At 47.0% G+C, this 12,541-nt stretch overlaps 2 protein-coding genes across 2 annotated transcripts in view; both read left to right on the top strand.

Moving 5' to 3' along the window:
- LOC127568883 (keratinocyte-associated protein 3) overlaps positions 1 to 12,541 on the top strand; it is a 440,350-nt gene that overhangs the window by 102,689 nt on the left and 325,120 nt on the right. The gene's annotated exons all lie outside the window — the stretch shown is intronic.
- Positions 6,601 to 12,541, top strand: part of perp (p53 apoptosis effector related to pmp22) — a 32,096-nt gene continuing 26,155 nt past the window's right edge. Inside the window, exon 1 of the mRNA XM_052013115.1 lies at positions 6,601 to 6,932. Within this exon, the coding sequence (XP_051869075.1) occupies positions 6,737 to 6,932 (196 nt within the window). The 5' untranslated portion in view covers positions 6,601 to 6,736. The remainder of the gene's footprint in view (positions 6,933 to 12,541) is intronic.

Here is a 12,541-nt window from a genome sequence, read left to right as displayed (position 1 = left end):
TTGCACTTTATTGTCTACCTGCACTGCACTTCCTCTGTAGCTGTGACACTTTACTCTGTATTCCATTATTGATTTTACCCTGTACTACCTCAATGCACTGTGTAATGAATTGATCTGTACGATCTGTATGCAAGACAAGTTTTTCACTGCACCTCGGTACAAGTGATAATAATAAACCAATTCCAATACCAATACCAGCTCTTTGAAAGAACAATTCAATTATAGACTCTCCCCTGCACATACCAAAGCAATTCAATCTCTTTATAAGACGATATCCATGACTTTTTGAAAGCTGCTTTGGAATCTGCTTCCACCATCCTTTTAGGCAGTATAGTCATAGAACATATAGAACACAGAACATTACAGCACAGTACAGGCCCTTCAGCCCACAATGTTGTGCCGACATTTTATCCTGCTCTAAGATCTATCTAACCCTTCCCTCCCACATAGCCCCCTATTTTTCTATCATTCATGTGTCTATCTAAGAGTCTCTTAAATGTCCCTAATATATCTGCCCCCACAACCTCTGCCGGCAGTACGTTCCACGCACCCACCACTTTCTGTGTAAAAAACTTACCTCTGACATCCCCCTTATACCTTCCTCCAATCACCTTAAAATGATGTCCCCTCGTGTTAGCCATTGTCACCCTGGGAAAAAGTCTCTGACTGTCCACTCGATCTCTGCCTCTTGTACACCTCTCATCCTCCTTCTCTCCAAAGAGACAACCTTGGTCATCCAAGATTGTCTATTTTCTCCTTTTAAATCCCCTTTGTGTGAAACAAGGTTTCCTCGAGACACAGGAGACCGCAGGTGCAACACACAAAATGCTGGAGGAACTCGACGGGTCAGGCAGCATCTGGTTGGAGGGGAATGGGACAGCTGAGGTTTCGAGTTGAGACCCTTCATCTGGACTGTAGAGTAGAGGGGAGATAGCCATTATAAAGAGGTGGGGGGGAGGGGGGAGCAAGAGCTGGCAGGTGATAGGTGGATCCAGGTGAGGTGATAGGCAGACGGAGGAGGGGAGGGTGGGAATAGTGACAGAGTTTGGGAGGTGATAGGTGGAGGTGACAAAGGGCTGAAGATGGAATCCGATAGGAGAGGAAGGCGGAAGGTGAAACCAAATAAGGGAGGTGGGGAGGGGACCCAGTGGGAGGGGTGTGCATGGGTGACGGGCAGATGGACTGGGCGGAGGAGGGGAAAGAACCAGGGTGATGGGGGGGGGGGGCTGGGGTGGGTGTAGGAGGAACTGGGTAGATCAGGAGGAGAGAGAAAAGGAACAAGAGTGGGGAGCAGATTACCGGAAGTTGGAGAATTCAGTGTTGATGCCGTCGGGTTGGAGACTGCCCAGGCGGGATATGAGGGGCTGTTCCTTTAGTTTGCGTTTAGCCTCATCCCGGCAGTGGAGGAGGCCGAGGACAGGCAGGTCAGTGAGGGGAATGGGGAGGAGAGTTAAAATGGCCGGCAACTGGGAGATCCCGGCAGTCACGGCGGATGGAGTGAAGGTGATCTGCGAAGCGGACACACAGCTCTCAAACTCCTAGTCTGATTCTGATTGTCTTCGCAGTGCCGACAGCACCCACTCCGAGACTGCCCTCCGTCCAGCGACAGCACCCACCCTGAGACTGCCCTCCGTCCAGCGACAGCACCCACCCTGAGACTGCCCTCCGTCCAGCGACAGCACCCACCCTGAGGCTGCCCTCCGTCCAGCGACAGCACCCACTCTGAGACTGCCCTCCATCCAGTGACAGCACCCACCCTGAGACTGCCCTCCGTCCAGCGACAGCACCCACCCTGAGACTACCCTCCATCCAGCGACAGCACCCACTCCGAGACTCGCATTCCAGGCATCCACCACTCTCTCAGTAAAAAACGTACCCCTCACGACTTTTCTGAACCTACCCCTTCTCACCTTAAATGCATGCCCTCTGCTATTGGATCGCTCAATAATGGGAAAAAGATATTGCTTGTCCACCCTATCTATGCCCCTCATAATTTTATACACTTCCAACAGATCACCCCTCAGCCTCCGCTGCTCCAGAGAAAAGAGCCCAAGTTTGTCCGTCTCCTGATAACACATGCCCTCTAATCCAGGCAGCATCCCAGTAAACCTCCTCTGCACCCTCTCTAAAGCCTTGACGTCCTTCCTGTAGTGAGGTGACCAGAACTGCACGCAATACTCTAAATGCGGCCTAACCAGAGCTCTTTAGAGATGCAGCATAACTTCTTGACTCCTATACGCAATACCCCGATTAATAAATGCAAGCATTCCATAAGCCTTCTTAACCACCCTGTCTACCTGTGTAGCCACTTTCAACGAGTCATGGACTTGCACCCCAAGGTCTCTTGGTCTTACATCTTGAAATGATCGGTATGGATGGCATGCAATAGAGTTTTTCACAGTATCTCGGTACATGTGACAATAATAAACCAATTACTTATTGGAGGAGCCTTGGCAAATAACTGCGGTGCATTTTGGTAGCCACTGCAGCCACAGTACACTAGCAGTGGAGTCAATGGCTGTTTACGGTAGTGGATGGGTCACCAATCACATGGGCTGCTTTGACCTGGATGCTGTTGAGCTCCTTGAGAGTTCATCCAGGCAAGTGGAAGATGTTCCAACCCACTCTTGACCTTGGCCTTAGAGTTGGTGGAAAGGCTTTGGGTGTCAGGAGGTAGGTCCCCTGATCCCGATTACTGGCCAGCGTTGAAGGTGTACTGGACGTTGTCCTGGATAGGTTTCAGGACCTGCAGGAACTATAGCACTGGTATTCTGCAGGGTGGCATTGTAACACTGAGGTTTCATGGATATAGTTTCAGCAGCTGCAGTATTGGTGCCACACCCAACACAAAGGCATGGGTGGATCAAAGGATCAGTCATCAAGATGCACACTGTGAGGTTTTAGAGCCTGCAGTACAAAGAGAAAACGCTGGAGATATTCAGCAGGTCTGACAGCATTTGGAGGGAGAGAGTAAGAGAGTAACTGAGCTGACATTTCAGGCGGATGGCCTGTCATTGAAAGTAGGAACTGTGAGGGATCAGGCTGCAGAGGAGGGGTGGAGAGAACGGAATAGGGTGGAGATCAGGAGAAACTGAAGTATAAGGCGGTGATGGTGCTGACGGGTGTTGGAGGCTTGTTTAATCATCGGCTGATCCCTCCAAAGGAGATGTAAGTAGAAGGAAGGTGAATGGACACAGGAGCGAAAAACATAATGTTCGAATTGTGAAGTGCTGGTGCTCAAAATCTGAAATAAAAGCAAAAAGTTGAAGTACGCAGCAAGTCAGGCAGCATCTGTGGAGAGAGAGAAACCAAGTTAATGTTACAAGTTAGGACTGGTCAGTCCTGACACCTAGCGAGAAGTTCTGATGCACCTTGGTTTAAATGACCATCCACTAATCTTCTAACTATGATCCATTGTTCGAGATTCTCCAATTAGTGAAAACATCTCGACATGTTCCCTGTCCTACCCTTCAGGATCTTACCTTAGTCAGCAGCATATGTTCTGAAATGATCTGTATGGATGGCACGCAAAACAAAGTTTTTCACTGTAAGATGATATCTTTATTAGTCACATACATCGAAACACACAGTGAAATACATCTTCTTGCATAGTGTTCTGGGGGCAGCCCACAAGTGTCGCCACGCTTCCGGCATCAACATAGCATAACTTCCTAACCTGTATGTCTTCGGAATGTGGGAGGAAACTGGAGCACCCGGAGGAAACCCACGCAGACACGTGGAGAACGTACAAACTCCTTGCAGACATTGGCCGGAATTGAACCTGGGTTGCTGGCACTGTAAAGCATTACGCTAACCGCTACACTACTGTGCCTGCCCACTACCGTGCCTCAATAAACCAATTTACCAATTATATGTTTCAATCAGATGAATCTTCATTCTTCTGAATGCCAAAGAATATAGATCTAATTTCATTAGCCGCTAATGACAGGACAACCCTCTCATCCCAGGAATGAAGGTCTCAGCCCGAAACGTCAACTGTTCATTTCCCTCCACAGATGCTGCCCGACCCTCTGAGGTCCTCCAGCATTTTGTGTGTTGCTCCAGATTTCCAGCATCTGCAGTGTCTCCAATTAGCCTGGTGAATCGTTTTTGAACTGCCTCGAATGCCAGTATATCTTTTCTCAAGGGGACCAAAACTGTGCAGAGTACTCCAGATGTGGCCTCGTCCACACCCTGTACAGTTGTAGCAATATTTCCCTATTTCTAAACTCCAATCCTCTTGCAACAAAGGCCAATATACCAATTACCTTCCTAACCACTTGCTGTTTTTTTTGTGATTTGTAGAAAAGGACACCTTCTGTACTTTGTTCATCTGCAATCTTTGTCCGTTTAAATTGGTATTGGTATTGGTTTATTATTGTCACGTACTGAGGTACAGTGAAAAACTTGTCTTACAAACCGATCGTACAGGTCAATTCATTACACAGTGCAGTTACATTGAGTTAGTACAGAGTGCATTGATGTAGTACAGGTAAAAACAGTAACAGTACAGAGTAAAGTGTCACAGCTACAGAGAAAGTGCAGTGCAATAAGGTGCAAGGTCACCTTATTGTAAGATGTAAATAATGGTCTACTCTTAGGTTTCTCTTACCTTACACTCACTCAACCAATCCTGTTGCCAGGTCCAAATATTCTCATCACAAAAGGCCCTCCTACCTCTTTTCATATGATCGTCAAATTTAGAAACCTTAACACTCTGTCCTCTCCTCCATGTCATTAATATATAGCCTGGGATATATTAAGGGTTTACACTTGTAGTAAGAATGCTGAAATGTCGGCCAGAGAGCGCAAGGAACAATTGCTGGGATCAAATGTGTGTGCATGGGGGAAGGGTGACCTCTGTGCTAGGTAACCAAGGTCACCCTTCTCTGCAGACATGACCCTGCGGTGCCCGAGGCAATGGTCACGTGACGGGTCGACCTGGACAAAGGATGGACCCAGGTAGGGGCGGAGAGAAGTGAGCAGGGTATAAGACAGTGAGCACACCGGTGGTGAGGTCTCTTGTATTTGGGCTCACCACAGGTTTGGTCCCAACTGACGCTGTGGACCGATTGGAACGGGGCGCTGTATTGGTATTGGTATTGGTTTATTATTGTCACGTGTACCGAGGTACAGTGAAAAACTTGTCTTGCATATTGTTCATACAGATCAATTCATTACACAGTGCAGTTACATTGGGTTAGTACAGACATCGGGTTAGTTAAATGGGCTCAGACACGCTTCCGAGATAAGTACCACTTGTTGTAACTCAGCAATAAAGTGCGTTGTGTGCAGCATTGCGTGTGCAAGGTTTATTTCTATCGGATCTGTGAACAATCCTGCTTAACTTTGGCACAACACTGGACATAATGAAGCCTAACCCAAGGTCATCATTTCTCAACCACCACTGAGGTTGCTGTGAGGTTTGAGAAACATGCTCTGGGGTCCTAAGGTAGGATATAAATGCATATCCACACAAGAAGGGGCTGGATGAATCTTCTTTGACCTACTTGATCTCTTTATTCTGACATTAACCCATCTACCGTTCTTCCATTTGTTTCATAAATTTAATTGTTCCTGACATGTTGTTTTTCCTCAACCACCTTTCTTACCAGCTTCGTTCATCAGTGCAAGCAACTTACTGCCGTCTGTTTCCAACCATTCGTTCGATCAAAGGTATGATAGAACACCTGGTTGAGTGGTGCCATGATAACGACCTCGCACTCAACATCAACAAAACCAAGGAGCTCATCGTTGACTTCAGAAAGGGGGTCGGGAGACCATGTACCAGTTCTCATTGGTGGGTCAGAGGTGGAAAGAGACAGCAGCTTCAAATTCCTGGGCATTAGCATCTCGGATGACCTGTCCTGGGCCCAGCACGTAGACACAATCATGAAGAAGGTTAAGGAGATTTGGCATGTCACCAAATACTCTAGCAAACTTCAATTGTAACATCTAAGAGAGGTTTTGATAGATACGTTGGTGGGAAGGGTTTGGAGGGATATGGTCCAGGTGCTGGTAAATGGGACTAGGCAGAAGGTCAGGTTGGCATGGACTATTCCTAAGGGCAGTGTAGCGGTTAGCGTAACACTATTACAGTGCCAGAGACCCGGGTTCAATTCCGGCCGCTGTCTTTAAGGAGTTTGTACGTTCTCCCCATGACCGGATGGGTTTCCTCCGGGTGCTCCGGTTTCCTCCCACATCCCAAGGACATACGGGTTAGGAAGTTGTGGGCATGCTATGTTGGCGCCGGAAGCGTGGCGACACTTGTGGGCTGCCCCCAGAACACTACGCAAAAGATGCATTTCGCTGTGTTTTAATGTACATGTGACTAATAAAGATGTCTTGCCTTGAGGTAGTACAGGGTAAAAACAATAACAGAATGCAGAGTAAAGTGTCCCAGCTACAGAGAAAGTGCAGTTCAAGTAGACAATAAGGTGCAAGGTCGTAAGGAGGTAGGTTAACGGATGTTCTTCTGGGATAATGCAGTGTGCAAAAAGTTTGCAGAGTTAGGGAGCTGAGAGGGTTAACCGAAGCTGCCTGGCGGCTTGTAACCTGATGCCCCGGGTGACTGTACAAAGCTCTGGGAGTGTTGCTGCCCCTCCCAAGAGCTCTCGACACCGGCCCGACAGGTTTGGGTTGTGCGTTGTAACCAACACGTCCGGCTAGGACTCGGCCGCGGTGGACGAGGGTGCGTTAGCGGATCGGTGTTGGACGTTCTCCCCGGTGCCTGACCATGTTTAAGTGCGGGCTCGCCTTCCCCCGCTGCCGCTGGATTCTGCCCCTGCTGCTGCTACTGGCCATTATCTTCGACATTATCGCGCTGGCGGCCGAATCCGGCTGGGTGAACTCCAAGTATCACTATGCGTCCCTGTGGTACCAGTACCGCGGCCGGGAGCCCAAGTGGGAACCCAGCTCCCTCATGGAATACGGTAAGGGGGGCGGGGGAGAGGAAGGGCAGGGGGCGAGGGCTCTTCCGAGGTCGGAGAGGGACAGTGAGGGAAGAAAGAACAGAGAGAGGGGGAGAACAGAGAGAGTGGGAAAGAGAGAGAGAAAGGACAGAGAGAGGGAGAAAACGGGGGGAATAGAGTGGGAGAGAGACAGAGAGATGGAGAGAACAGAGAAAGAACAGAGAGAGGGAGAAAGAACAGAGAGAGGGAGAAAGAACAGAGAGAACAGAGAGAGGGAGAGAGAACAGAGAGAGGGAGAAAGAACAGAGAGGGAGAAAGAACAGAGAGAACAGAGAGAGGGAGAGAGAACAGAGAGAGGGAGAGAGAACAGAGAGAGGGAGAAAGAACAGAGAGAACAGAGAGAGGGAGAAAGAACAGAGAGAGAACAGAGAGAGGGAGAGAGAACAGAGAGAGGGAGAGAGAACAGAGAGAGGGAGAAAGAACAGAGAGAGAACAGAGAGAGGGAGAGAGAACAGAGAGAGAACAGAGAGAGAACAGAGAGAACAGAGAGAGAACAGAGAGAGGGAGAAAGAACAGAGAGAGAACAGAGAGAGGGAGAGAGAACAGAGAGAGGGAGAGAGAACAGAGAGAGGGAGAGAGAACAGAGAGAACAGAGAGGGAGAAAGAACAGAGAGAGAACAGGGAGAGGGAGAAAGAACAGAGAGAGGGAGAAGGAACAGAGAGAGGGAGAAAGAACAGAGAGAGAACAGGGAGAGGGAGAAAGAACAGAGAGAGGGAGAAAGAACAGAGAGAGAACAGGGAGAGGGAGAAAGAACAGAGAGAGGGAGAAAGAACAGAGAGAGGGAGAAAGAACAGAGAGAGGGAGAAAGAACAGAGGGAGAAAGAACAGAGGGAGAAAGAACAGAGAGAGAACAGGGAGAGGGAGAAAGAACAAGGGGGGGATCGAGAGTGGGAAAGAAGAGAGAGAAAGAACAGAGAGAGAGAACTGGGAGAGAACGGGGGGATAGTGTGGGAGAGAGAGAGACAGTGAGAGTGTGAGAGGGAGAACAGGAAAAGTTATTGAGGATACATGGAGAGGGAAATAACTTGATAAAGATCGGAGAAAGAAATGAAGGGGTACATGGGAAGCAACAGAGAGGGCTGAAATAGAATGAATGAGAAAGGGAGCAGAGAGGAGGAAGTGAGATGAGAAAGAAATGAACTGAGTGAGAAAGAACAGGAGTGGAGTGACGGAGGATGAACAGAGAACGTAGTGAATGAGTAAGAAAACCGAGAAAGGAGAGAGGCAGAGGGGGGAAGGGACTGGGAAAGAAAAGGGAAATGCAGAAGAAAGAGCAAAGATGAGGGGAGGAAGGTATCGAGTGAGAAAGGATAGAGAGCGGAGAGGAGAGGGTGAGTGAAAGGAAGGTAAGAACACAGGAGAAAGGGAATGGGAGAACGAACAAAAATCAAGAGGAGGGGAGAAAGGGAGAGAGAGAGAGGAGTGTGAGAAATGGAGGCGTGAGTAAAAGCAGAGGCAGGAGCAGGAAATATAAAACTTTGGGCAGATAATGTGGAAACGTAGGGCATAAGAACAGGAATGAAAGAAACGCGAGCAGAGAAATAAAGACAAGGACAACTCGAGTAGAAAAACGTGACGGAGAGGACATCAGGAGTCACAGGAGTGAGAGGGTGAATGCAATGTGAGTGAGTGAGGCAGAGCAGAGAAATGTGAAGGACGAGGATAAAAGGAATGTGGGACAAGACAGCAAGAGAGGAGAAAAACAGGGAGAGGTGAGGGGAGACAAAAAATAAGAGGCTATCACACACAGTGAATGGTGTGTGTGTGTGTGTGTGTGTGATTCCTGGAAAAGAGAGAGGCAACGGGAGAGAGTGAGACACGGGGAAGACGTGCAGCTGGGGAAGTGAGCGAGGGGTCGTGTCAGAAATTGAAAGAGCAAACAGTGAGATATTGGGTGAAGGCAAAGATTTAGTGCACAAGAGGAGCAGCAAACGAGAAGGTGTTGAGGAATAAAAAGGAGAGAGTGAGTGTGAAAGGCGACAATGGAGAGAGAAGAAAGAAAGAGAAGTACTTGTGTAAACAAAAAAGTTTGGTATTGCATGTTGAGTGCAAGACACTACAGAATTCAGCCATCCCACTGCAGTGTAAGCACAAACAACTGCCTGCTAACACCTCTGACACATTCTTAGACCCACACTACAGATCTCCTGGTGATGGCTGTTTGCATTATGGCATGTAATTTCCCAGCTTGGTCTCCCGCTGTTGTTGGACCTGAGAACATTAAAGCAGGAGAAGGCCATTGAGCCCCTCAGTCCTGTACTGTCATTCGATGGGATGATGGATGATCTCTGAAGTAACTCCACATCGCCAACTTTTCCCCCTCCTTCCCAAACTAATAGCGTTGGTTAACCAAAGCAAATGAACTTTAAAATGATCAAATCAGCTTTAAAATGATCAATTAGCCCAGCACCAAGTGTTGTCGTTGAGTCTGTTATCCCTATTGCTTGCTTCCTGCTAGCTGGGCAGTTCCCCAGCCAGGTCAATAACATGCATTAAAAAAATGGCTTCATAAAGTCCATAAAAGTCCTACCTGCCTCTTAAAAATATAATCAGGATTGTCGGGCACCAACTGTCCTTTAAAATCCATGGTTGCTTTCTTTAATCAGTTAAAAAATATTCAAGGTCAATCATTGTTAGAAACCAGTGATTTCCTAACAAGAGATGTTAGGCTGATTGATTTATAGTTACCCTCCACTCTCCCTTTTTCAAATAACATGGAATTTTACCGCTTCAAGGGTGGTTTTAAAATCAAGAGAAGTTTGGAACATTATGGTTATGTCATGTGTAGTGTTTTTGACAAGCTTCTCTTTAAATCCTGAAATGAAAGTCAGCTGTTCCTGGAGAATTGTCACCCTATTGATTAACTGCTGTTATTTTGCTTATGTTAATTTTGATGATTTTCTATATTCAGTTTGTGTATTTTCACTGTAATGCCATTGACTATGGAAATCAAGACAGTATCAAATGATTTGGATCACATTTGGAACACAGTGGGCAGTTCTGGGGAATCCACAAGAAGAAATTGAAGAAAGAGAGGACAATTTGGGTCTGGGAAGTGGAAGGAGTAGGCAGCAGAAGTGGGGAGAGTGTGCAGTGGAAGACAAAACAGAAAGAGGTGAAAAGCCAAAAAGCAAGATTACCAGTGAACTGATCAAAGGTGGCAAAATGCAGCAGGTGGCAAACAAATTGTTGCAGTAACCAGATGTGTAATTATTTTAAGCTTTAGATTGTGAAGTTATGGCACAGAAGGGGATATATTCAGGGCACTGTGCCCTTTACACACTATTGCCAGAAGCAGCAATGCATGCAAAAGCAACTGCACTTTAAGGACTTCACACCCTGAAGCCGTGACTGGTGCTATATAAATGCCAAAGCAAAAATTCCTGTGGATAATTGAAACTGGAAGTAAACCCAGAAAATGCTGGAAACATACTCAGCATGGCAGCAGTGTAAGAGGAGAGAAAGACACAGTTAGTGTTTTAGATCATTTGCTTCCCCTGAGAACTGAGAAGAGGCAAAATTCCTTCAAAGTGGGCATCCCTAGAAGGCAAGTGGCGGTGAATTAAACTCTTAATAGAAAAGCAAAATCCTGCCAGTTTGACAGGACAGGCAGCAACTGTGGAGACAAGCAAGGCCTGTGCTCAAACATTGTTTTTGAAGCTGGATATAATTGCAGTTAATCTTGGGGTGGAAACAGTGAATCTGAGCAATAAGCAGGAAATGCACAAGTGCAATTTGCCTACTTTTTTCCATTTCACCTCTTGCTTCTGAGTGTGTCGGTGCAGGGAAGGAGCTATCTCACTGTTTCTCAACACCTAGGGAACAGCACTCACTGAAGTAAAAGTGAGCAATTCTAATTGGCTGTTGTAAAAGTTTACCTTTTGTTTTAAATTTTATTTACAGTGTGGTAACAGGCACTTCCGGCCCAACGAGTCCGCGCCGCCCATTTTAAACCCCAAATTAACCTACCCGTATGTCTTTAGAATGTGGGAGGAAACCGGAGCACCCGGCAGAAACCCACGTAGACACGGGAGAACGTACAAACTCCTTACAGGCAGTGACGGGAATCAAACCCCAATCGCTGGCGCTGTAATAGCGTCGCGCTAACCGCTACGCTACCGTGCCGCCCATTTCCTTGAGGGATGTGCACAAGCAGAGAAGTAATGCAACAGAGCATGAAAGTAAGATACAATGCAGAATCGGGCAATTCAGCCCATGGTGTCTGTGCTAGTTAGACCTAATACCACAGCCCAGCTCTCAATCACAGCCTTACAGGTTACAATACACCAGGTGCTCATCTAAGCATGATCAGGGATTGTCTCCAACACCCTTTCAGAGACTGAGTTCCAGAACCACAGCACCATAGATGATCAAACTATACAGCAGCAACACACTGTTTGCCTGCTACCTTTATCATAACTTTTAATAAGTTTGTCTCTTGAATCTATGAGTCATCGCGACCTGGTGAATGGTGCAAAGTCCCACAGACTAGCAAAGATATGACTTCATTCTTCATTCATTTCTGGCCTGGATTTAGTTGTAGAAGCAGGGCGGAGATGTGGACTATTTGCATGTGAGTAATTTGGCTGAAACACTTGAATGGTTTGTATGTTTAATTTAAAAGCTCTCTGGGTGGAGTAAAGGGCTGTTTTGGTTAGAAAGAACTTAAATCGCTCCCATCTGTCCAAATTCAAGTGGCCAGACAGTTTTGAGAGAGAGAGGGACACCAAGGATCTGTGGAACTCAGGAGGCATTTGGATCCTCCTCCTCCTTGAGGATAACTGCTTCCACTCCAGTTTGAGTTCGAGTTCAAAGTCAAAGTCAAGTTTATTGTCATATGCACAAGTACATGTGTGCACAGGTGCAAAGAAAAACTTACTTGCAGCAGCATCACAGGCACATAGCATCAGATACACAACATTCATAAGAAAAACATAAATTAAATTAAACATAAGAAACAATTTTTACAAGAACACAATTAGAACAAAAAAAACAAAGTCCATTTTAATGCAAAGTGATCAAAGTGGTCATAGTGTTGCTACACTGAGGTAGTGATTAGCGTTGTGCTGGTTGGTTCAAGAACCGAATGGTTGAAGGGAAGTAGCTGTTCCTGAACCTGGTGGTGTGGGACTTCAGGCTTCTGTACCTCCTGTCCGATGGTAGTTGCGAAAAAATGGCATGGCCCGGATGGTGGGGATCTCTGATGATGGATGTTGCCTTCTTGAGGCAGCGCCTCCTGTAGATACTTCCGATGGTGGGGAGGGACGTGCCCGTGACATTTTGGGCTGAGTCCACTGCTCTCTACAGTTCCTTATGTTCCTGCGCATTTGAATTACCATACCAGACCGTGATGCGACCAGTCAGGACACGTTCAACAGTTCATGTGTAGAAGTTTGTTGGATGTTCGGTGACAAGTTGAACCTCCTTCACCTCCTAAGAAAATAAAAATGCTGACGTACCTTCCTTGTGATTGCATCTATGTGCTGGGCCCAGGACGAGTCATGTGATATGTTAACACCCAGGAATTTAAAGCTCTCCACCACCGATCCCCCAATGTAGACTAGCACAT

This window comes from Pristis pectinata, chromosome 3 (genome assembly GCF_009764475.1).
Source record: "Pristis pectinata isolate sPriPec2 chromosome 3, sPriPec2.1.pri, whole genome shotgun sequence".
Lineage (NCBI taxonomy): Eukaryota > Metazoa > Chordata > Chondrichthyes > Rhinopristiformes > Pristidae > Pristis > Pristis pectinata.
The sequence above is the reverse complement of the archived record's forward strand: the minus strand, read 5'-3'. Positions and strand labels throughout refer to the sequence as shown.